General features: G+C 46.1%; 1 protein-coding gene and 2 long non-coding RNA genes across 4 annotated transcripts in view; 1 reads left to right on the forward strand and 2 right to left on the reverse strand.

The window, feature by feature from the left end:
- LOC144145068 (uncharacterized) overlaps window positions 1-26,723 on the reverse strand; it is a 202,675-nt gene that overhangs the window by 114,899 nt on the left and 61,053 nt on the right. The window lies entirely within an intron of this gene.
- On the forward strand, window positions 10,637-12,302 carry LOC144145064 (uncharacterized). The gene has a single exon (XM_077676564.1). It carries the CDS (start codon window positions 10,883-10,885, stop codon window positions 12,080-12,082), a length of 1,200 nt encoding a protein of 399 aa, XP_077532690.1. The 5' UTR covers window positions 10,637-10,882; the 3' UTR covers window positions 12,083-12,302.
- On the reverse strand, window positions 21,659-23,524 carry LOC144145065 (uncharacterized). Its single transcript, XR_013317417.1, has 3 exons — window positions 23,483-23,524; window positions 22,885-22,946; window positions 21,659-21,834 (listed from the first exon to the last, which is right to left on the reverse strand). It is a non-coding gene; the product is annotated as an uncharacterized LOC144145065 (long non-coding RNA).

Below are 26,723 nucleotides of genomic sequence, written 5' to 3' on the forward strand. Positions count from 1 at the left end.
GACCGGTGTTCACCAAACCGGTCATCTTCATCCGTGGTGGCAACGACGTCTTCATTGTGCGTTATCAATTCATCGTTCGTACTCAATACACTCACTCATCCACTAAGGGCTCGACCGGGGCAGTGTCCTTCGACCGGAGGGCTATGTTTCAAGAAGACGACGAGGATCAGAACAACGACACGGGGTGCTGTGGTCCAACGTCCGATAAAGACGCTGCGCTGGCGCGCAGCCACCGCCGGTACTGTCTCATGGGCGACATCATGTAAATACTGAAAATCAATCATTCGAACATCTCAAAGTACACGTCCTTTCCCTTGGCATCGCGTAGCAATATGTTGAGAGCAAATCATTTTACTGCCATGTATGACTTCATAAAATGTTAGCGATTCACACTGACGAAGGGATTTTTGTTGTAAAGAAAACAAATCCAGCTTAGTTCACTAAGACGGTACCGGAGCATGGGCTACTTATTATATTTTTTAAAAATTTGAACGTCCTGCAATATATCAAGGCGTTCATTTAAAACGCAACGGAACAAAACAAGAAACGAATGTGTTTCGAAACAAAAAGACAACCCCCTCTGCATAAAATTGTACATCTGGGTGAATCAGTATGGAGCTTAAAAGCCCATTGAATAAGCCTGGGGGCGATAACAGTTCCCTGGCGTAATCGTCATGTCTGTATATACTGAGAAAAGCCCTAGGAGTGTTGATAACAAAATAACTTTATTTTCTACACAACCGCTTCCACGCTGTGATGCACTCCGAGAACAAATAACAAGCTCTGACATCTGAGAAAGGGCAATATTCTACACTGTCGTATCCTTCGAAGATATGAAATGTGGCATAAGTATGACCTGCCCAAGTATGACCTGCCCATTTCTTCAGTTCCAGTAAATGCGACTTCTCAAACATCCATGTTCCCGCCGTATGGAGCATGCTTCTCTAAACCCTATTTCTCTTCAGGAATCGCTTTGGTTGATCGTGTATTGCCCCTTTTCTTCAGGGCACACAGGTTGCAACGGAATCGTCCTCACGAAATATTGTTATTTATTATTTCTCTGCGATGCATATGGGGCGAGCGTCCTTTAATGGAGGTGCGCCACGAACCCCGCCCTTGCATCTAATCCGCATAGCTTAGCACGCCTGCCGCTCTGAAGTGCGCAGAGCAGTCATAGCTTGCTTGCATGGAGTACGGCCCCAACGAGCTATGCATACGCTCTTAATTCAAAGAACTAAGTTTAAGAACCACAAAATGCTATCAACACCCTTCGTTGGTCGCATCCCGGAACGCCAGACGTGCATGTGTGATCCCTTTACCAAGTAGGCAGCATCGTTAGAAACCAACAAATCATGCCCTATATTGACCAGAGCTGCCGCCGCACATTACCACTGCCGCTCAGTAACCGTTGTTACCGTGAAGCAGATTTACAGCACGCCGACTGGGGTCATCGTGTGCGCTTAATATAAAAATTATTTCCTTGCTTAAATCAAAAAGTAACCCTAAATCACTTTCTTGATTTATGTTTCCTTGGTACCCCTGTTTAAATGAGCCAAAGTGTTTATGTTACTTCTATGTCACTTGCAATGGCTTCAGTTTTATACACACGTACCGTTTTAAGTGTTCTTGTACTGAACTCCTGTTTCAAGGAACCTTACCAATGAATCCAAACAGGCCTTTTGTGTTAGCTTTCCTTAGTGTGCTGGGTGAAGTGTTCGGCGTCTTCTCGAAACGTTTGGCTCATGGTGCCTTGTCCCAATACAGGGAAATGCATTGGCGGAAAGATTGTAACCAAATTTGACTGTCATTTTCTTCCTGCATCCAAAGGGAAATGCAATCAAGTAAGTTCACATTTACAGCCTCCACGAGCTGGCTGAATGCCGCAGATCTGAAGAAGATCGTATGGCGTGTAGATTAATGAGGCTCAAAATCTGGTTGGGTATATTAAGGTCATTTTTCTCAAACGTGTACTTCATAATGTCTCGGCCGCCGTTGCACAACAGGTTGTGAGCGGAAATGCAGCAATCGGAGCACCCCGTCCCAGGTTATGACCTACTGCAGGTAGGGAAACTGGTCGTGTTTGGTGAGTTGCTCGTTGTTATGGAGGAGTTGAAACATTTACCAATCAGCTTGGAGCAGCTGCGTCAACTGCTCTCGAACTTCATGATGAACATGTTAGCGATGCCGATGCCAGACTTCGGAGGGCGCATCTCTATTGCTGAAGGTGTAATAACTGGAAGCGTCGATGGAGGCATCGTCGTAGTTCGAAGCTCCTCGACCGCGGTGTCTCTGTTGCAAGAGGCATTGCGCGCTTTACGCAACGCCAATCCCAAGTTTTGGTTACTAATTACAGCGAAAAATACCAGCATTTAAACAGGGGCGCTGCAATTGCGTTCCTCAAAGAAACGCAAGCAGCAAGTGACGTGATCACCGTTGCCGACTTTGAACGCGCACCCGAAGAGACCTTCAAGCTTCCGAATCCCTTCTACGTGAATCCGGACTTACCGCAAGAAGAACGGAAGAAATTATTGGATTTGCTGCATCGCTACAGAGAGTGTTTTTCGTCAAACTCAAAACTACGTCAGACACCTCTGGCGAAGCACCGAATAATAACCGAAGATGGAGCCCGACCGACCCGACAGTGACCGTACCGCATCTCTTTACACGAGCGGGAAGCCATCCAGACTCAGGTCGACGACATGCTCAGCGACGACATTATACAGCCATCGAAAAGCCCCTGGGCGGCGCCGGTCGCACTCGTGAAGAAAAAAGACGGCACATTAAGGTTTTGCGTTGACTACCGGCGACTGAACAAAATCACCAAAAAGGACGTATACCCCCTCCCCCGAACTGACGACGCTCTCGACCACCTCTGCCACGTGAAGTACTTCTCATCGATGGATCTGAAGACCGGCTACTGGCAAATTGATGTGGTCGAGAGAGACCGATAGAAGACCGCATTTATAACCCCGGACGGCCTATACGAGTTCAATGTGATGTCGCTCGTATTGTGCACGGCGCCAGCAACGTTTCAACGAGTCATGACACAGTGCTAGCTGGCCTGAAGTGGCACACCTGCCTCGTATACCTCGATGATGTTGTGGTATTCTCCCGGTCTTTCGACGAACGCCTTGCAAGGTTGCAGGCTGTACGCCTGAAAAGTGCCGCTTCACGTACGAGGAACTTAAGTTTTGGGGCCATGTCGTCGATGCCGCGGAAGTCCGGCCTGATCCTGCAAAAACTTACGCCATAGCGAACTTCCCAAGACCAAACGATATGACGGGCGTGGGAACATTTCTCGGGCTATGCGCGTACTACAGGCGCTTAGTCGCAAACTTCGCCCGCATTGCAAAGCCACTCACCCGCTTGAAGAAAGATAGCACCCCTTTCCGCTCGCAAAATGCCCAAGAAACAGTCTTCTGCGAGCTGCAACAATGCCTGCAAAGCCCGCCTGTGCTCGCGCATTTCGACGAAAATGCCGAAACGGAAATGCACACGAAGGCCAGTGATATAGGCGTGGGTGCCGTCCTCGTAAAAAAGCAAAACGGGTGCGAGAAAGTAATCGCCTATTCCAGCCGTGGTCTGTCCAAGGAACAAACTACTCAGCCTCTGAGAAAGAGTGCCTCGCGAATATATGGGCCATTTCAAAACTTCGCCCATAAGTGAATGGAAGACCACTCAAGGTTGTGGCAGACCACCATGTGCTGTGTATGTTCGCCAATTTGAAGGACCCCTCTGGGCATCTTGGTAGGTGGAGCTTGCGCTTGCACGAGTTCGACGTTACAGTAGTCTATAAATCAGGGAGGAAACACTCCGACGCCGACTGCCTGTCCCATGCCCCCGTCGACCAACCACCGCAAGACTCCGATGAAGACAGCGCGTTCTTCGGAGTCATGACTGAGAGCGACCTGGCCGCCCAGCAGCGTGCCGACCCCGATCTATGCGTCATCATTGACTACCTCCAAGGATGCAACGTCGCCGTGCCCAGGGCCTTCAAACACAACTTACCTGCATTCAGCCTGAAAAACTCCGCCCTCGTGAAGAAGAATTTCAGCCCCGGAACGAGAGAAAATTATCTTCTTGTCGTCCCGGCAGATCTTTGTGACGAAATTTTGGAAGCGTGCCACGACGACGCGTCTTCCGGACATCCCGGCACAGCTCGCAAAATTGGGAAAATCAAGATGAAGTACTACTGGCCCCGCCTTGCATCGGACGTCACCCACTACGTCCGGAGCTGCCGTGACTGCCAGCGTCTAAAAACGCCACCGACGATGCCCGCCGGACTTCTGCAGCCGATCGGCGTTCCATCTAGGCCGTTTCAACAGATTGGAAAGAACCTTCTGGGCCCGTTCCCTACATGCCCATCCGAGAACAAGTGGATTGTTGTAGCGACAGACTACATGATGCGCTACGCAGAGACCGCCGCTCTTCCGAGGGGGACTGCATAAGAAATCGCACAGTTCGTCGTAAGCCAAGTTGTGCTGCGACATGGAGCCCCGGAAGTCATAATCGCGGACCGCGGAACGGACTTTTCTGCTTAGCTGATACAAGGGATATTACGCTACAGGAACACGGATCACCGAAGAACGACGGCGTAGCACCCCCAAACGAACGGACTAACGGAACGCCTGAACAAGACAAGCGTGGATATACTGTCAATATACGTCGAAGTTGAACATAAGACTTGGGACAAAGTGCTACCGTATGTCACCTTTGCGTACAACTCGGCTATCCAGGAAACTACGCAGATGACGCCGTTCGAGCTTGTCTGTGGAAGACGGCCGACTACGGTGCTAGACGCCATGCTTACTCACGTAGAAGACGACGACATCAACGCCGACGTCCGAAAATACCTTCAGTGTGTGGAGGAGGCCCGCCAGCTGGCTCGAGTTTGTACAACGGACCAGCAGCTGGTGAATGCCGAGCGCTACAGCCTCCGACACCGAGACGCCGAGTACCACCTTGGGGATCGTGTGTGGATTTGGACTCCCATCCGTCGACGCGGGCTATGTGAGAAGCTTCAGCCATGGTATTTCGGAACCTACGAGATTCTACGACGTGTCGGCCAACTTACCTACGAGGTGATCCCCGATGGTGATTCCGGAACATCCCGACGACGCACGCGGCCAGAAGTCGTCCCCGTGGTTCGCTTGAAACCTTACTATGCAAGATGACGGACTTTTTTAGGGCCGAAGCTCCTTAGGGCGTGGGTCTGTTGTCCGTCCTCGACGTATGTATGTAGTCACCTCTAGTTTAGTTTTTGGATTGTTTACTAGATGGCGGTACTTGTATTTGATGAAAAGATGCGCTTGGATTGTTTACTAGATGGTGTGGCTACCTCTAGTTTAGTTCTTGGATTGTTTACTAGATGGCGGGGAGCGTTGTAATAAAATCCGTTCGCATTTGGCGCGCGCTTGGAGTCGCCCGATGGATAAGGCTGCAGATGTGCGAGCCCGCGAGGCAGAAGCGCTCCGTTAAGCTGCGCGACGCCGCCGCCAAGATCCTGCCGTAGGAGAGCGGGAGGCCGAAGCGTGTCGTCTGGCTGCGCGACGACGCCGCCAAGATCCCAGCGTTCGAGAATGAGAGGCCCAAGGGTCACGGCAACGGCGCGAGGACCCTGCCCTACGCGAAGCGGCACGGCTGCGGCGCGAAGAGGATCTCCAAAACGTCAGAGAACGGGAAGCGGCGAGAAAGCGCGCGTATCGGCAGGAAGACCCCGATGCAGTGAGAGCTCGTGAGGCGTCTGCAAAACACATCAGGCGAGCTCTGCCCCAAGGTGCGGACGCGCGGTTTAAGCGAGACTTTCTGGATGTTACGTTCGGACACAGATGTAGTGGGCGAACTTTCACTAAAGAGTCACGGTGTTACCGATGATTTCCCCTCAGGAGCTTCGCCCACTCATCATCATTCACCCCGTGGATATGCTGTGAATTTTTTGTTGTTAGTTGGGACTGTGTTTTGTTGTAGCATCGGGTCGAAGCACTCTTAGAGGGGGGGGGGGTAATGTCACGAACCATGTAAGGGTTTGTTTATGTATTGTTTGCTTTTACTGCCGAGCCACGCCCGGATGTGTTATCTGCATTCCAAACAAAGCGCGTCTTACATTCTTTACTTTTATGCCGCACGGGCTATCAAATTAAGATAAGCAGATTGTTTCGCCCTAACGTCACTAGCCCAGAATAATCTCCTGTAATCTACAATGTTCTGGATGTGAATCGACGGTTACAGAAACACTTGCGCCGAAAGATAAAAGACTGCTGAGCAGACTCCGCGCCATTCGATTCGACGACACTCGCCTGTGCAAGTCACTTTGTTGACCGCTGCTTCGCCGCCTCTGTATTCTTTTGAGTTGTTAGGGGAGCACAACTTCGCTCCAATAAACGTTTTTCTCCAAGACAACTGCGTCGTCCTTGGCTTCGTGACAATATCTTACCCTTCAGTCTTTGGAAATTGCAAAGGCATGTGGACACTCAAATATTTTATACCTTTCCCGCAGAACTTACGATTCTTGCATGCTGAACCCTGTTATGAGCCTTGTGAGAATAATGGACGACAAAAATGGTCACAAAGTTGCTGTTTGAACTTCTAAATACATTACTGTTCGTGTACCTATTCTTAGTACACATAAAGTATGTTGAACCAATCACTCACCTTTGTGCAATTCATAGAGTATCCGTTCTAACGAAAGATGAACTTGAGCTTAGGCCTGAAGAGCAGGAATCGGTGTTATGCTAGGGAAGCAGGTAATGGCAAGCAGTGCGCCTCGGTTAATTGCCTCAATTCGAGCCCACTCCGCTTGGTTAGGTGTCTGAATTGGACCTGGTAAACAAGCCGAGGCTGGAGTACAGACCGTAGCAATAAACGGGCCAATTTGAAACAGGAGCCTCTAGACTTATGTGAGATGCATCGGATGAGGTGGAGCATCTGCCGCGCTTTTTGGCGAGCGGAACATAGCCACATAGGCGCTAACCAAGGCGCACAAATTTCTAATCCCAGCACGCGAACTGAGGCGGCAGTGCGTACAGGTCGGCCGCTGAGTTCTAATGCGATCGGAGACACCTCCAGTCGGCGACGCACCAATCACTGGCCACAGGAAGAATAGCTGTGTTTTCGACGTACAGTGCTATACCAGCATATTCACACCATTTCTGATTGTCAGACAAGGCTTGTTGGATGCACGCGGTTTGCGGAGTCAGGGCACAGTGTACAGTCCACACTGTGATGTCGTCCGCGTACATCAAAATGTGCATGTCAGGTATAGATCCTAGATGCCAAGCAAGCGGCAACATAATAATATGAAAAAGGAAGGGCGAGATTAGGCACTTTGCGGACAGGCGTAAAGTTGCGATACCTTGTCCGGGAAATGCGTACCGAAAAGGACCTTTTTGTGAGGAAGTTCCGGAGGAAAGAGCAAACCTTGTCAGGGAGGAGAAGGCCTTGGAGAATTTCCAAGATGGTTCCGTGGCTAACGTTGCCGTATGCCTTTTGTATGTCCATGGCAACCACTGCGGGCAACTTGTTTGATCGCCCGGCAAGTAGCACCATTGACGAGAAATGGTCAAGCCCATCCTCGGTACCCCGACGGGGACTAAGCCTGATCTTCGGTGGGTGATACCACCGGAAACTGTCCATCCACCATTGAGGCCAAGTCGCCAGCATGAGCACCAACAGTTTCAACCAGGTGCAGGTCAAGGCTATTTGACGCAAATAAGGGAGCTGATCGGGTGGCTTACCGGGCTTCGTTATCGGGACGGTATCAGCGAGTAGCCAAGATACTGGTGTGTGACCAGAGAGCCACATCTCGTTGATGGGTCAAGGAGACTGCTGAGGGATGGATCGTCGAGTTTTTTATAAACCTCGTACGTATGGCCATCTGGCCCGGGAGCGGTCCTCTGTTTGGATTGATCAAGCGCAGCAAGAAACCCGGCTATCGTGAAAGGCGATTGAATTCCACGCGCGGCGTCATCAGGAGGGGAGGAACAAACGTGACTCGGCCGGATAAATGGGCACGGGTTGCTGGCTGGAATAATGTCAAAGGCGGGGAACAGGACGCGGGCAACATCGGCGGCAAATTGCGCAGGATCCCTCTCCGATGCCAGACATGCACGGGCTACCTCATCTGGAAAGCAGTCACTACTTTCCATAGCACGGTGCGCCAGATTGATAATGTAGTCGCCGATGATGTAGACGCCAGCTCATGTAAACGCCAGTTGATGATGTAGACGCCAGCTCATCCATCGCTGACTTGACCGATGCTTCTCATGACGCCTCGCAGCCGCAGTCAGACGTTGTAAGCGTATTCCGGCCTCCACAGACGATGGATATCGGGAGGCAGCCACTTCAGCTTCTTCGCGCTGGGCCCAAGCTGTAAGAGTCGAAGGTCAGGCTTCTGCTGTGATTCCGCTACCGATGTGTCCTCACAGGTGCTTCGCAGGGCTTCCTTAACGAGACTGATTGGGTCCGGGCTTGGCGCCGTGAGCATTGTGGTGATGTTACCTCCGAACGTATCCCAGTTTGTTTCAGTGCAGCACCGTCGTAAGCGACGTGTCGAGGTTGGGACAATGCCAAGCCTGATGGGATGGTCATGACTGCTCCAGCAGTCGGCCTCTAGGTGCCAGGAGACCGTATCATTACCAAGCCACGAGGTTGAGTCGGGTGAGTAGGGCGGCAACCGGGATGAATACATTGGCGCGTAGGACACTAGAAATCGTTATGGAGAGTGAAGTGCGCATCGATGAAGTAGGCAAGTAGCGCCCGCCTGCGTGCCCTTGTCGTAGCATAACCCCAAGGAGGGGCAATAAAGTCCACGGCCACGAGTATGGGACAGGCTGCGTGGGAATGCCGTAGAGATGTCAACAAGCCCAATCTTAGACAAGGCGCACGTCCGCTATGTGGGCGTACATAACATGACACCAAGATTATTGCGTACTTCGGCAGTTGTGCTTTCAGTGCAACCATTTCTTGTCATTCTGTACACGACTCGTCCAGGGGATCTGAGTTTGCGGATAAGCCGTGAGCACATAGATGGCGGCTTTGCCAGACCGAGATTCATTGGAGCCACAACGCCGATCATGTATGGATGGCGTAGCGTCAGCCGTAAAATTTTGGAAGCGAGGTAGAGAGTTTTTCTCTTGTACTAGTAAATTTCATGCTCGCAGTTTGCCTAGGAGAACATGTTCCTGAAGCTCCCCAATTTTTTTCTGTGAGTCCGCGACAGTTCCATTGTACTATATATTGTGGAACATGCACAGTGAAATGAGTTAATTTAGTTGGGCCGCTAACACTCACATGAACTTCTGCTGCTGCTGCACCACAAGCTGTAGACGCTCATGGTGTGTGAAAGCAGAAGGGACAGGCTTTGGTGGGTTCATGCTTGTTGGCGCGAAACGGCGCCGTCTCGACCGGTCTTGTTACAGTGGAGGCTGGCGGTTCGGATTATGAATTAAGCAGGGCAGGCGCTGTGTGAGCTTAGTTACGTCAGTTTGCAGCACCGCCAACTGTTGGTCTGTCTTTTCTAACTCTTCCATAACCGTAGATTATTGCACAGTTTGACTGTGCTGTTTCTTCCGGTGGCGGGAGCCACAAAGCACTTCGTGGTACTATGGCTGGTAGTAATCCTAAGGCTCCACAGCGTCGTCTTCTACCACTTCTTCGCTTTCCTTAGGCAAACAGCTGAAACCGTTGGCCAGAGGAATATCGTTGGCCTCAGGCTGGCTTCGGAGCGCGCGCCGCTTACCGCGAGTAGCTTTGCACATAATCGGGCACTATTTGTCCTTGATGCATTGTTCATCCATGCGGCACAGACCTCATCGAAACTTGGCTTACGTTGAGGCGAACGATGAGGTAGCCAGTGGCTCTGATGCCGTAGAAGCCGGTGGTTCCGAGGCCGTTGTCACCTGCGCTTCTGTGACAAGGAATGGGCGCGACGTTCTCATGTGTCCATCACGGAAGCATTGGTAACAATGTACCACTCCGGCATTGTATGGACGTGGGCGAAGAACGCAGCCATTGTAGAAAAGACGATCCGGTGGCTCTAACGGCCCTGGCAGAGTTATGAGACACGTGCGGACAGCGCCCATGTAGCGGACAAGAAGAACCTGGTGCGTGGAGCAACGGGTACTGGCCTGCAGGTCTTCGGGATTCTCTCCGGGGTCTACTCCCGAAACAACATAGCGTCGGATGTCAGTACCAGAGCGCAGGCACGATTATATAGGTAGCTGTTTTCCAGCCAACAGAAGAATATGATCCAGTGCGCACAGTCGCTGGACAGCCTCAGGAGACGACACCCACACAGACATTGTGTTGGTTCGGCTGTGGTACGCGTAGCCAGCAAATCCGGATGTTCTAAGGCATCCGTCGAGCGTCTGCTTCAGTGTCCTTGTCGGAAGAGAGAGGATGTTGAATCGCTCTCGAGGTTTGATAGCAAATTTGTACACTGAGGGACTCTGCTCATTGGTTGTAGGGACCTGCGAACTGGCGGCGCCTGTACAGGATGAAGTAGATGTCGCTGTTGTATACCGTTCATCGGTCGGTTGCAGGGATCAGGGATTCATCGGTCACTGGGCACGGCGGCATCACCACCATGTGGGTCGCATCTAATCCCTTCCTGTATTTTGTACAGATCTTTGGCCTGGTGCACATCGTCAACGAAACGTGCGCTGGTGCGACGAAAGTTGCGCCGTCGCATGAATGGAACGCCTCCGACTGCCGCGAACCGACTGACCGTCTCCCGGCTTTATCGTGCACAAGCCCATCAGTTTTCCAAACCAAGATACCACCCCATCACCACGTGACCAGTAGCTGGGGGACGTCATCAGCCGGTTCGGCTATAAAAGGCACTCCCGAGGACTGGGCTGGCACTGGGCACGGCGGCATCACCACCATGTGGGTCGCATCTAATCCCTTCCTGTATTTTGTACAGATCTTTGGCCTGGTGCACATCGTCAACGAAACGTGCGCTGGTGCGACGAAAGTTGCGCCGTCGCATGAATGGAACGCCTCCGACTGCCGCGAACCGACTGACCGTCTCCCGGCTTTATCGTGCACAAGCCCATCAGTTTTCCAAACCAAGATACCACCCCATCACCACGTGACCAGTAGCTGGGGGACGTCATCAGCCGGTCCGGCTATAAAAGGCACTCCCGAGGACTGGGCTGGCACTGGGCACGGCGGCATCACCACCATGTGGGTCGCATCTAATCCCTTCCTGAATTTTTTACAGGTAAGCAAACGATACGGAAAGTGTTTTCGTTCTAGCGATCCATTCTTGGTGGTGTTGCCGTGCTCACGGTTGTTCGGTTGCGGAATATGTTGCATATTGTTTGATGTGGCGTCATCTGTTATGAGGATCCTTTTGCTAAGTGGCGACATTGAGACTAACCCCGGCCCTACTCTAGAACAAATAACAAAGCAACTTAGTGAAATCGCAACTGTCATCAAGGAGATTAAGGAAAAACGCTCGGCCGATATAGACAACAAATTAGATTCAATAGCCAGCTTAGAAATAAAGGTCACGTCTTGCCAGCAACAGATTGCGAATCTTGAAGCAAGGATTGACGATCTTGAAAATCGAGGCAGAAGGTCCAATATCATTGTTTACGGACTACCTGAATCAGAAGAAGAGAAAAACGAGTCGCTAGAATCCACTGTGAACAATGAGGTAATAAAGGGCATTCTTGAGCTAGACCCGGTGGCTATTGAACGTATTCATAGACTGGGGCGGCCATCACCCGGCAAGGTCAGGCCCGTGATTCTCAAACTACTAGATTCAAGAGACAAGACAAAAATTTTGAAACAGTGTATCAAACTAAAAGACACTGATTTTTCTATTGGGGAGGATTTCTCTGTAAGAGTACGGGAAATCAGAAGAAAACTATGGCAGAGCTGTAAAACGCATCGAGATAACGGGGATAAAGCCTCGCTGGTGTACGACAAGCTATATATCAACAAGAAGGAATTCGTTTGGGACGAAGACAAAAATGATATAGTGCCCGTTCAAAAAAACGATGCCAGAAAGCGATATACCGTAGAAACCGAATGCCAGCGGCCAAATACGCGAAGCCAAACGCCGCGACAAACGTAACAGAGGAATGTAATATAGACCAGATGCCTTCTGTCACCCCTTCCTATAAAAACACAGCTAGGTTGCGTAAAAATAGCGGGAACACAAACAAACGAAAAGAACTTAGACTGGTTAACATAAACATGCGCAGTGTTACTAATAAAATAGATTCCTTGGAAAGCGTGCTCATGCAGTATGATCCCCATATTGCGGTGATAACGGAGACGTGGCTGCGAGAGGAAATTAGTGATGACGAGGTATTTCCCCCCTGTTACAATGTGTATCGAAAAGACCGATCTGCCAGAGGTGGGGGAGTAGCCATCCTTGTCAAACCAGAGATAGAAGCTACGATTGCAGCTGATGTTGGCATTCTTGAATGCTTGTGCGTACAGTTGTCCTGCTGGGGACATAGCTTTATCCTGTACGCATGTTACAGGCCTCCAGATGCGAGTCCCGGGTACCTAACTGTACTGAAAGAACATATGTCAAAGTTTTTTAATAGGCAAATCTTTTTGGTTAGAGACCTAAATTTGCCAAGTCTAGACTTGGAGGGGTTGACCTGTTCCCAGTTCAGTAAAAATGCTAACACTATTTTTGACATTATGCTCGCTCATGATCTAACACAAATAGTCAGGCAACCAACACGTGTGCAAGGACATGCAAGCTCTATCCTAGATTTGGTATTCGTAAAACGTGCTTTTTCAGAACATACTGTAGTCGTGGAACAGGGGCTTGCAGATCATGAACTTGTCAGCGTGTCAATTCCTCTGTTTCAATGCAGTAGCCACCAAAAATCACCCATCCAGTATTTTAAAGATTATTCGAGAGGTGATGATGACCGTGTAATAGAATACATGGAAGCTGTACTTGCAGAATTTAATGATGACGCTTTAAGCACGTGCGCACTTTGGACAAAATTCGTCGAGACGTGCCAATACTGTATGAACAACTTTATCCCTAACAAACCCAAACGAACACACAAACGTACGCCATGGATGACTCATGAAATTGTTAAACTAAAAAGAAAAGTTAAACGGCTAAGAAAGCAGCATGCGCAGTGCACAGTTATCAAGGAGCACCAAAGAATCCTTGCTGAAAAAATGCATCGCTCAAAAGAATACTATTTTAAAACCTTAATGCCCAATTTTATAAAGAATGATCCTTGCAAGTTCTGAAATTACCTTAAAGATAGGAAGAAACCCGTATCAAAGATTGTACTTGACGGCCGCATAGTTTCAAATTCTGGCGACATCGCACATCATTTCAACACATACTTTCATAGCGTGTTTAATGTTTCCGGAGCATCTACGTCTTCAGTAGCGTCATCTCAACCATGCGAAGTCAATTTCATTTCATATGCTGGTTTGGTTTCCATGCTTGTAAACCTAAATACGAAAAAGAGTTGCGGTCCTGACGACCTACCCAATGTCTTTCTCCGACGTTATGCCGAATGCGTTGGCAAATTCCTCTTTGTAATCTTCCATGCTTCCCTGTCAACAGCAACATTGCCACGTGACTGGAAAATGGCCCGAGTGGTGCCTATCTTCAAAAAAGGCGACAGATTATCAGTAATTAATTACAGGCCAATATCTCTAACTTCCTCATGTTGTAAACTAATAGAACACATTATAGCGAACCAGATTACACAATTTCTTGAAACACATTCCATACTAACACATTTCCAGCACGGCTTTAGAAGAAAGTATTCCACCGTTACGCATGCGTTTGCCGGCGCCCTCGACAATAACATTTAGATAGACACCATTTTTCTAGACTTTTGTAAGGCCTTCGATAAAGTTCCTCATGAGAAATTAATCTACAAATTAAATAAAATAGGTCTTCCGAAGGTATTGGTTGCATGGGTAGCTGAATACCTGAGCAATCGGGTGCAGTACGTCACCATCGAGGGTCAAAATTCGAGTCTTTTGCCAGTCACGTCGGGTGTACCCCAAGGCAGTGTATTGGGGCCCTTGATATTTTTGTGTTACATAAATGATATTGTAGATGTAATTGAGCCAGCCGTCCAGATTCGGTTGTTCGCAGACAACTGCATTTTATTTCGTGAAATTCGTGACACACATGATCAAATAGAGCTAAAAAAAAAATTAAACTACATATACAAATGGTGCAACAAATGGGGTATGATTGTAAATACAGAAAAAACAGTTTCCATGAGTATAACTCGAAAAACATATCCCCATCACTATGCTTATTCCCTTGGTTCATCTACTGTTAAACAGGTGAATAACTACAAATATCTAGGTGTTACGTTCACTGCTAACCTGTCTTGGAATTCACACATTGATAACATTTGTGCATCTGCTTTCAGAAAATTATGCTTCTTGAGACACAAGCTTCGCAATTCACCACCAAATGTAAAACTTTTGTGTTATCAGTCGTACATTCGACCAAAATTAGAGTACGCATGCGTAGTGTGGGATCCCTACACAAAATGTAACATAGATAAATTCGAAAGAATTCAGAGGAAAGCAGTTCGCTTTATATATTCTAAATTTCGTCGCACGGATTCTCCATCCGAACTAATGTCAGCTAACAACATTCCACTACTTCAATCTAGAAGAAGGCAACTCCGCTTAGACTTCCTGAGCTCCTTGCTTAACCATAGATTTGCGATTGACCCTTCATTGTATTTAACCCCTTTGTCAACCAGAAATACACGACATCACCAACGAAACTCTTTAAAACCATATTTTGCCAAAACAGATACATATAAATTTTCCTTTTTTCCGCACACAGTGTCTGAGTGGAACTCCTTGTCAGAGCGCGACCGCCTTGCATAGTATGTATGTTTGTCGCGTTGTGTATATTTGTTTATGTAGCACTGTATATATTTCCTCATTTTAGTCACTTTGTTATTTTTTGCGTTCGTGATCAATTTTAGTTCACTGTTTTGCTCGTTGTGATTCATGATTGCCCGTCCTGCTTGGACCACCTGTTGTGGTCTGCAGTATGAAATAAATAAATAAATAAATAAAAATGTGTTTGTGACAGATGTACACACTCGTTTGGCCGCAGGCGAGGGTGAAACGGCCGAAGACCGATTCGATAAAGTAGAGGGGTCCACCGGAGATAGCGGGAACGGTAGCGTTACCTCCATTTGCAGCGGGTAGTCCAGAGCCGGGTTTGTAGCGATATACGAGGAACGAGCGTCTACCTAGGTGCAGTGGATTGCAGTTCGCAGAGCTTTTCTCGCATGCGTGACATAGAGGCGCGCCGTCGCAACCGCCAGTGGCTGAGAGCCAGTGTGGTTACGCCTAGCGGCCGGTGGGCCGGATCCGATGCAGAGGAGAACCCTAAGGGGCCGTCCTTTTGCTTGCAGCATAGAGTTAATACTACTGACTCTAGAGGAAAAGCTGCCCGGCCAGCCCGTGCAGTGAAACCGTGCTACATCCCGGCGCAGACATGATGCCACCCTCACAGCGTTGCCCGCTGTCTATTTGCCTACTAGAGTTGGCGGCAGTTCTGGGTTTTCACCTAGCAACATACGCATTCTATTATGGCAGCCATGGTTGTTATGTGTGCACCGTGACAACTTTGCTGTCCAGAAACGTTGTGTAAAGTTTTTCCTGTGGTAGGTAGCGAACTTTTGTTCCGTGCTGCCACGTTAGATGCAGTTTTGCATTCTCCGCAACTGAGAAGGGTAGCGCGTTGATTAGCGGGTACTTCGTACGCTCAAAGAGATAGCTTTTGCGGGTGCGTCAAGGGAGCTCGGTCGTCGCTTCGGAGTTGAGCGGACGTGTTTTTTCGTGTTCCTATGCTTCGGAGGGGCTTCATTTCGGCGGCCCGTTGCAACCGCGGGCCGTTGGATGTCGCCCGGCTTTTGCTCTGCCGGTGTGGGCGGTAGACTGCCAGCTCCCGCCCCCCCAGTACCCGTCTGTCGGCCGCACTCCTATCCAGCGAACTCCAAAGCAGTCGGGACCGCCGCAGACTTCGCTCATCGTCGCACCAAGCTCACCTCCGCGCTTCACCGTTCCCTTCGAGGCTTCTCGTCTCCCGGACGCAGCATTACGCCAGCCAACAGTGTTCATGGTGTGTTGTGTGCGACGGAATCGACCACAGTGGAAGTACTCTTCTCTACTCTTTCCTCGCCTTTTTCTCTTTACTTTTCTCTCTCCTATCATATTTTCCCTTCTATTCCCGCTTTTAAACTGTGTTAAATGTAGGTGAGCTCTCATGAGAGCCTAATAATATCCTCAGTTCATTTATTTTCCTTCTTCCTTTAAAAAGAAATCACTTCCCCCTGATTGCTGTTTGCCCTGATTTTTTTCCTGGTGGCTTCCCCCGTATTCGCGCATGCGCTGTTTGTGGATATATCCTTTTGTGTGTGGTAAAAGAGTTCAGTTGATATGCAGCGCTAGCCCTGTGTAGTCTTTTCTTGGTTGTCCCGTCTGTACAGCGCTAATTTAACATGTCTCACACGCCTCGCCCCCCCCCCCCCTGTAGGCGTCAGCTGATTGTTTTCGCAATCTATTGAGGTGCTCTTTACAACTACTTGCTTTTCTAGTGAATGAAAGTTCAAACTGGACAAAGCTTCCAAGAAATGCTTGTAAATGGAAATCGTATATGTGACTGCACAAACACGCTTTCTGTGCCTGTGCCGGTGCCTGTCTACGAGGCCTCTGCAGCAGGTGTGTCAACTTTTTTCTCCAGTTGAAATGCTTTTAGGTAGTGGCCCTCGCATTAGCTTAGATTCAATAACCGTAAAATACCCAAGCCTAATATTACTATGTTATGTTCATCATGAAACTCACTCAAGGAATTGTGGAACTATAGCTTTCAGTACTTCCAACCACAAAGAAATTAGTGCAAGTGTTCATTAGTCGCTGCAGGGCTTGTTACCTTTTAAAATTTCATGCCCCCTCTCCCAGAATAAAGAGGAAAATTGTGTGAGGAACTAACTATTTCCAGCAAAGCTATGGCAGGTTTACAGCCAGTAAACCGAGTGGGCTAAAAGCCAAAAAACCTTTTTGAAGAAAAAACAATATTTTTAATAAAATAACTTAAGCACTGGAGAAGAGGAGAAGAATGAAATAAACAAATACAAGCAGAGGTAGCATAAAAGAGCAAAAAATGAACAAAGCAAATGCAATTCTACGAGCAGTTAGTCACGAAAGCTTGCCACGAAAGAACAGACATTTCAGGAGAATTTTAAAAAAATTAGAAATTATGTACCCAATTTACATCATGTACACAGAAAATCAGACATATTTCAGTGGTTTTAAACAAGATGGAGCTGAAGTAGCCAAATCAGTTCTTGCCTTGAAGAAGCAGATTGGAGTAAATAAGAGAGAAAAACAGTCCCTGGTGCTGAAGGGGCGTAACCTTCATGCAGCATCCTTCGTTTGCCCATTTTGTCGTTTTGCCTGCATAATTTATTCCTCTCTTTTTTTCGCCCATGGTGCTGTCTTTGTACTGGCCATTTCCACGCCATGTTTTTTTTCTCGAGATTTTTTTTATCCTTTATTTTATGCCAGTCCTCTCCTTTCCTTTCAAGTTTCCTGTTCACATTTCCACATGTAGCACAGCCAGCTGGGCAGTTCTTCTTCTTTCCTTGGTTAACCTCCCTAGCTTTCTTCTACAGTTTCTTCCTTTCTTCAAAGTCGCACATTAGTTCATCTTAGCCTTGCTCTTACCATCACAAACTTCCCTAGAGGTCTGGTGGTATTACTGGTGGTGAAATAAAATTTGTTGGATGAGAATTGCTTGTACATATGACCCTCTTGCTTTTTCTGTGTTTATTTTCGCTTGTTCTTGCAGCCAAAGAGTAATGTACGTATGAAACGTAACTTGTGCGCAAGATTTTATTGGGCTCAGCTTACACAAATAACTTCTCACACCTCAAACAAAACCGATGGAAGGATGAGAGGGTAAGGCTGGCAATGTCAAATTTCTTTTTTTCGTTGCCGGAATTGCGACAAGGTATATGTTCTATGGTGTGAAGCACATGATACATGCGCTGATGGCATTGTGATGGCCCATTATTTTTGATAAAAATAACAATGCTGGTGACCACAATCTCAATGAGCATTAGCCAGAACGTTCATAATCAGCTACAGCATTACTGGAACCCAGCATCGGTAATGCAACTTCGTCATCATCCTTGTTGCTGTGAGCACGCTGGAATGGAAGCGTGGAAATTCCACAAGTCTGGTGTGACACCTTTGCGGCCACCGGTTTAATGTTGGCATAAATGAGAAGGCTGTGCTAGACATATCGAATTCCTTTTTTCTATCGCGTATCGCATTCGCATATAGCATTCCTTCCTTTTATCTTGTGTATACAGCTGAAGAACGTCTCCAGGTGGCACTGGCTGAACCGATACGTGCAGATGTAGCTGTCGCAAATTATAAAATTGAGAGTTCAGTTTATTGTCCACTGTCTTAATGACTGTCATATGCAATACACATTAAGTGTCTGAATACTCAATATTAGCGATTGATAGTCTCATGCTAGGCAGTCTGATTCACCTGCAATAGTTATGTTTGGCAGCTGCTTCAAAATTAACCACTATGATTGAACTAATGAGTGGCAATAACAATTTATAGGTACACACAAATTAATTTACTTTTCAAGGTAGACATATATCCTTCGTCAACTTCGCCTTGCACAAAATAAATGACGGTCCCATCGCGACACAAGAAAGCGATGTCTGTTACCTCAGCATGCTTCCAAGGCGATTTCTGTTGACAGACCGATTTCCGGCTGAACCCGCAGGCATTTCAGGCAAAACCGCTTGCAGGCGGGGTGGTCCTGATAATTGGGCGTGCACAAAAGTGGCCGTTTCCATTCATTTCCGAATGCACCCAGGGAAGGACAGAATTATTTTTCTTAACGCCTCACCGCACGGGTGCCCATCTCACATGAAGTTTACTCCTGCCCTTCCTCCTCTGTGCAGGTATATACATGGGCCATATGAGAGTAGAGGTGCAAGTAGACGTAATAAAACAACGTCGCTGATCCACCGAGTTTAAGAAATGTGTCATGCAAAGCATCAAATATGTTCTCGAAAATTTCAGATTGCGTGCTTCAGCGATCGAAGGAGCATGCACCAATCGCACACACGCATACAGGAGATTTCTGCACCTACATTCGGGATTACATTTCGGCTTCGCCTTGTCCTCCTCTAGAAAACCACCGTATTGTGCAAATAAAATTACCATTGATATTATTAGTTGGCGGTTGTTTTATCTCTCACTCAAGTAAAACACCGTTCAGTGAAAGTATAACAGCACTCGTAAACAAGAGCCCAGTTATACGCTAGGCATGGTAGAATGTTTCGTGCATTTGGTTGTTTTTAATTTACGAATCATATACGGTCAAAAGGAGCCGATCTGACCAGCATTTTCTCGCGTAACATGATATGACCGGCTGACGGCGAGTTCAAATCGGCAGCAGCCACTACGGACATGTAGAGAAGGTGTCCTTGAAGATAGGCGGTGGCGGCTTTATTCCGTATCATCAGCAGTCTTCGCAAGCTTGTCTTCCCAAGCAACGAAGTGACACAGCAGACAATAAGGCGTGTTAAGTGAACCTTTGTAAATTACCCTCACAGGAGTGACGCTCCTCATAATATACCGAAACTGAATTTGGCGCCTCAGCCCGACGTTGTCTTTTTTCTTAATATTTCATTTATTTTTGTTCGTCAAGCATAAATGCTTCGAGAAAACTAATAAAAAGCATACAAACTCGTAAAAAAACTCAGGTATTGCCATAAAGGTTGTCTAATTTTAGCTTCGGGCCCTAAAATTGTGCCTTATTTTTAAGAAAAATTGTTAGCCATATCTTCAACTACTGATCTGGCAACTACAGCGTGGCATCATGGCGGCATTCGTGTTTAGACACATTTTTGAGCCAGCTTTACCCGCCTGGCTTGCAGTCCGACCATGGAGGGGCCAGAGATGTTCCAGCGTCACTACAGATCACTGGATGTAAAACCAGCCGAAAACCACGAGATCTGGCGAAAACAACGAGCGGAGGAAGAACACAAATGAACCGTTCCTCCTACTTCGTCGTCGTCGTCGTCCTCGGCGAGACACCTGAAATTCGTAACAGAAGCGATGCGATCGAATATGAAAACTAGGTGGTTTTCCCAAGGCCGTGTCTAGAGTGCCGTTCGACGGTATTATAAGCAGTGCACTATATCGACGTTCAACAGCGTTTTGTGGCAAAATTGCCACGTCTGGCACTACATCGCTCTAGATAACGCTAAGCTAGGCAACATAACCTAAACATAGCATAAGATAACCTAACGCACACAAAGAAATCATTTGAAACACAAAAACTAACCTAAGGCGTAAAAATTATACTTCAATAGAAAGATGGAAAAAAAACGAGGCAAGAACCGGTCTCGAACCACCGTCCTTGCGAGCACGAACCTAAGTCGGATCCTCAAACTACAACGACCAACGCTTTGGACCGGTGCTAGCCTAGTCTTAAATATTCGAATGTCGTCGGTCGGCACTCCAGCCATGCCTGGAGCGGCCAGCTAGAGCGCCATCGGACGACACTCTAGACAGTGAGTTTTATCAATCTTGGGTGAGATTCGTAGTCGATAGCTCTCCTAGAACCGCGTTACGTTGAGCCAAGTCACTTCCGAACCCATGGCCATTCGTAACTGTGCAATCTGCTGTTCTTTCGAAAGAATTGCGGCTGACGCGGCCTGTAATTTAAATAATTTTGAAGTCGAAGCTAAAGAACGCCTTGCACAACCTTCGAAACCCTCTCGCTGGTGCTGGCGTTTCTCGTAAACGTGATCGTTGTAGAAACAAATTAGCAAATAGAATTTCTGCTAGCATCTTTTTTAGGTATGTTATCCCTTTACAAAAAATTTTTAGAGTCATTTTTGGCAGTTTGGAATCTGCGAATGTCCCCAAATTTAAACATTTCTGCAGTAATTATGATCTTCTTTTCCTAGTCCGAAACAGAGAGTCAACTTTTCCACAGCTTGTGAACGGCTCTGGAACCGAAACTTGCATGGTGCGGTGAGAAAAAAGGAAATCTCAACAAATATCAGCGCCTTATACTTTAAATTTTTGGGTATGTTTTAGCCTAATACGCAAAATAACCTTGAAAAAGAACTTCCCAGAACTTCGTACTCTAAATATAACTACCTTTCTGTAAAGGGGATGCATGACGCCACAAGCGTCTTCGTTGTTTACTTCGCTGGCGTTTCATGCAACTGCTATGACTTTTACCGGGTTAGTCCTTCGTATATGTATTATTCTTAATACCATCTGTAATAACATCGGCTATCTGTTTTAATAGAAAGGCGCGGCCAAGCTCCGACTTAAAAGACGAGTCAAACAAACTTTTGTGACCAATCGGTGAACTGTGAATGCTCACGGCGAAGACGACGTCGACGTAAATGTGCCGGCGACTGCTGCAAAGCTTAAAAACTTTGGGAAGAATTTGAAGTGCCGCTGCGCGAACCTGTTTGGGAATGCAGTAGAATTCAACGTGTGGAAGCCATATCATCTCTTTTGGCCCAACAGGCCTACGTTCCCCGAGCGGTCCACGTGAGCCTGCCCAGTCTAGTTTCAAAAGCAGAGGTGTTCAAAAGCAGAGGAGTACAGGAAAGCACTTTTTTCAAGCTTTATTGCTCTCCATCTTCAGGCACTCGATGTCTTCTCATTTTCAATGTTGCAGGCTGCTCTACTTCTGTGCCGCCTGTTCCTCGGCGCGGGCCATTGCTTCTTCAGCACGGCCTCCTCCAACTCCACCACCGAGGGCTGCGGTCGGCGTTGCAGTGAGGGCTAAGCAAAGAGAATCGAAGTAAGGTCAAAGCATGGAAGCTGTTACAGAAGCAGTCTAAATGGTTATGTTCGCCTGTACCTGTTTTAAACAGCGCCCTTAAACTTTATATAATAGAGAACTTTGTTCCGTTTATTTAATTGCAGGAAAAATGGCTACAACTGCCATTGTAATTTCAGGTGTACGAATAGCAACTTTGTAACCATTTCCGAGTCCTTTATTTTTGCGAGCCTTAAAGTGGACTCCCCGGATTTCAAGAGTCGTACGTGCGCGGGAAATGTAGAAAACGCTTGCTGGTTAAACTCTGATGACACGTTTTTGGTGTTTTGGCCTAATACAATTCCCGAAGGTCTATCCTGCAAATAATAAACTGAACTACGCATTTTGTCTGAAAAATACGCGTAGTTTTGTCTCACAGGTAGTCAACGTCTCTTGGCCTATTTATGCTGTTCTGAGCAAATTGCGGAAGCAACTGGAAGTATCGAATACCCACGTTCGTAAGCGGTGCCAGCATCAAAGCTGACAAATGATTTTCAGACATGGTGTATTGTTGCATAAAAATCCACTCTGTCTGTCTCCGTAGACCACGCAAGGTTGCACCAAAATCAACGCTGCTCCTTTAAATTTTTCGAGAACAGTCTACATTCTTTCTCAGAACCTAAACCCACACAACAAAATTTGGGCTGTGCTGTACATGTTAGACATAGTGACATCTATCTCCTTTTCAGCTTCTTGACGTAGAGTATTCGTGCCGCTATAAAGGCTACATCTTCCGCTTAAATAATTAGTGCGTTGTTATACTGCGACGCATTGGCCGGTTTTACAAAAATTATTCGTTCTCAGTCATTCCCGAGGTTTCAACTGTATACTGCTTCAGAATTAGCGAGAACATAAGATGAAATCTTTTCTCTTTCTTGTAAATAGACATGTTGGCTCATTTATTCAGTACAGGTCTGCCATTGGTAAGAAACTCCATCGAACACTAACGTAAGACACAAGAAATGAACTTCATTAGAAAATATTTGATTTGAATTATGTTTGAAAAGCGTCACCTAGGATGACAGCGACGAGAAGCAGAAGTGGGAGTCCAAAGAATCGAGCCATCATGTCTCTTCTGCGAAAAAGCGAAAACAAAAACGGAATTCCCTTTTAATTAAAATTTTAAACCGGCAACGGTGGTGGGGAATACATAATAAAGTTCTATTTTGTCACATCATAGAGATATGCACTGAACTACGTAATAGGCGATAAGTATTTTACGTGCATTAATCATATTACCGAAATTTGTTTGCCATCAACTTGGCATTGCACAAATACGGAAATGTTATATTGTAGTGCCGTCGATGGAACCTTTTTAAATTCAGCTGAATTGGTCAAAACAGTGGAGTGTTATTTTATCATAACCACTTATTGAGTACACACAATAAAATTATTCTTCTAAGTAGAAAAGGTTATTATATAACAGGTCTACAATGTTTTCCTTCTAAAATCTATGAACATTGTCTTTGACTAAGAATTATTTTGTAGTTAGCAGCTAAATATAACAAAAATACATTTGCACTATCTAAAACTGTTGCGATGATAATTTTAAAAATAAAAAATTTACAAAATGAAGTAGCGCAAAGAAACTATGGTTAATGCTTTCCTTACCAAAGCGAATTCCTTACACAAGAACAAGGCACAGATTTACTTCAAAAGCTGGTAAATTTGGATATTGGCGTGCCTTTTTATACACAACTGCTCTACTAAAAAATGGTACAGCCAATCACTAAGCGTTTGTTGAGATAAAAGACAAAAGGGACCTCAAAAAAATTTTGAAAAAATCTCAAATGGCATAGCACCTGTAAATCCGAAGTGAAATGCACGTCGTCCCTGTTTTTTTCGTAGAGAGAATACGTTAAAAGGAAATGACATCTGAGTCACCATAAATTGAAGTGCAAACGTTACCATTCGTACCGTTGCCCTTTGTACCCACGAAAAACATGTCAATCTCCTCATCAAGACACGTCATCGCCAGCCTTTATCCGGCACCCAAAATAAGGTTATTGGATGCCGGATAAAGTAATTTAGAAAATATTATCCAAATATCCCAATGCAGCTAGCGACGTTCATGGAAGCAGGAAGCGCTGAAAATAACATGTCATTACCGCCATGGAATCCTCTCTGATAGTGCAGTTTGGAAAAATACGAAATTTTGAAACCGTTGTACTGAACGTGTAGGCGCCCATTCAAATTAGTGCCTTGTGTGATTACAAGGTATTTTCGCAAATCCGCCTCACAAAGGGATTGTCTATGACAGGATAACAAAACCAAGATTAGGTACAAAGAGGGAACACAAGAATACACTTCTTAATATTTAAAGGGTATTTTAAAACGTCCAGCAATAATTGCGAGGCGTTTAAATAAGATTGATATGACACATGGAATGAATGTCCGTCAAAAAATGACAAATGCGATATCATATCCATCAACCCGGGTTTGTACATCGGAGTGAATCGGTATGAAGCTTTACCGCCTATTCAAGAGTAATGAGGAGAAAGTATTTCCGAAGGGAACCTCATGCGTCTGTTTATAGCGAGAAGAAACTTAACCATCTTAAACACATGACGCACAACAATTCTACGAACGTCTCTTACAATCCGTCTCATTCCCTAGCGCGTGACATATTGTATTTAACAGCACCCACATCTCACCACCGTTCAACCCCGTTGTGTGCATCGCACCCAGCAAGCTGTTATTGCTCGTGGCATCATTTCTGTTTCCTAAAAATATTTCTACCATGTGTTGTGTGCCCTGAGGCCTCTGGATCATGCATTGACCTCTCCTGCGACGGATTCCCAGCGGATAATTAAAAAAGCAATCGCTATTAGCGAGAAGATTTTTAGATATCTTCTTTTGATTCCCCAAGAATACCCCTACGTTGAGACTGTGTTCTGGTAAAAACATAAATATATGTTTATGTTTAAAACTGGTAATCCTACCTTAACCTATTGATCCTATCTTTTAGTTTTTTGTGGAAAACTCCATAATTTCCGATGAGAACAAATTCAACAAGAACATTTTTTTCGGGTTTCGCTTGAAAAACCAACACAATTTCATTGTTGCAGAAGTTAGCAACAACGTGATTTGTTGCTCCTACGCTAAGTGCTGCCAAGTTTGATCATGCGAGAAAATAATCGATGCCTTCAACATAGTAATAGGTGCTCTGGAAATAATATCCGCTGTCACAATTATGTCTGTCTCACACTTGTTAAGAAATTCAGCAGATTTTCACCCACAGTGTCACTCTCACTTCCACTTCATGCAGAGATGACACAATGACGAGAACAAAATGGTACCAGGCAAAAAAGAGAAAGCAGTGAACTAAAGTTTTATTGCTCTCCATCTCCGGGCACCTGATGTCGTCTCATTTTGAACATTGCTTAGTAGTATACTTTTCTGCAGCCATTTGGTCAGCCTGGGCAATTGTCTCTTCAGCCCGTCCACCACCAACTCCACCGCCAGGGATGCGGTGGACGAAGCAGTGAGTGCCACGCAAAAAAAAGGCAAATCAAGTAAAAGACTGGAATCTGTTGGAATCCGCATTTCAAATATTCACGTTCGCCTTTCCTACCCGATGCAATTTACAGCTCTAAAACTCCAGAAGTGGACAGTTTCTTTCAGCTGCTTCCTTGGTTGAAACAATGGCTATAGTGACATAGCAAGTTTAGACGCATAAATAGCAGCTTTGTCACCATTTTAAAGTCGTTTTTTCCAACAATTTACGAGAATGACCACATCCGAAGGGCCGTACATGTAGCGGGAAATGCAGAAAACACTTTTCTATCAAATTTGATGTTGCAGACATGTTTTTTGTTCTTTGCCCCAATACAAGGCCTGAGTGGTTAGTCACGCTTACACACAGAAAGCGCAACTAAGCTTCTCCACTGGGGAATACGCCTTGTTTTCTGCAGCAATCCGTAGCATTGCTGAACAGCTTTTTGCGGTTATTAGTTATTGAAAAATATTGTCCGCAAGTAGAAGTATTTAACAGCCATGGTTGCAATCTGTAGAAACACAAAGAATTGAAGTGTTCTTTTGAGCCATGGTGTATAATTGCAATAAAAATACAATGTCACCCGTCCAAGTTCACCACGTAAATGTGCTCAAAAATCCACCGTGTTCTTTCAAATCTTTCGAAAGCAGTTGCCCAATGTTTCTGCTAATTTAAAACTACAAAAAATTACGCTCTGTGGTGTAATCCTTCCAGAGAGACGCTTCATCTCCTTGCAATCTTCCTAAATAATTAGCGCGCGTTTATTTATCGTTACATCAGCCGTAGTTACTAAAGATATTCATTGGCCGTCATTTGCGAGGTCTGAACTGCTGTTTTAAAATAACAAACCATAACAACCCAAAGCAAAACAACACATCTTTTTCTTCTTTTGAAAAAAGACAAGTGATCTGTTTCCCGCACACCTTTCCACATAGTAAAAAACTGCGCCGTACACAACCTAAGGTACGAGAATTTAACCACTTAAAAAAATGTAACTTTGAAATTTGTGAAAGGGTTCAACTAGGATGACGGCGACGAGAAGCAGAAGAGGGAGTCCAAAGAATTGAGCTTCTTTTGCTGAAAAAAGCAAGAAACAATCTAAATTGATCTGGATAACATTTACAAACTGGCAGCGGGTAGGCGGAATATATTTTATAAGTTATGTTTTGTCACTTTAAGGAACAATGTACTGAACTACTTATTATAAAATCTTTTTTTCTGCTTACAATAAATATAGTAGCCACAAATGTTCCAGGTCCATCTCCCATTGCAAGAAAACGGAAAAGATAACCCCTCTGGCTCAATGAATATATTCAAATTCAACTGATTTATAGAACAATTCTCAACTTTTATTCT

Source organism: Haemaphysalis longicornis, unplaced genomic scaffold (genome assembly GCF_048455015.1).
Source record: "Haemaphysalis longicornis isolate Haplotype H1 unplaced genomic scaffold, Haemaphysalis longicornis Haplotype H1 scaffold_7, whole genome shotgun sequence".
NCBI lineage: Eukaryota > Metazoa > Arthropoda > Arachnida > Ixodida > Ixodidae > Haemaphysalis > Haemaphysalis longicornis.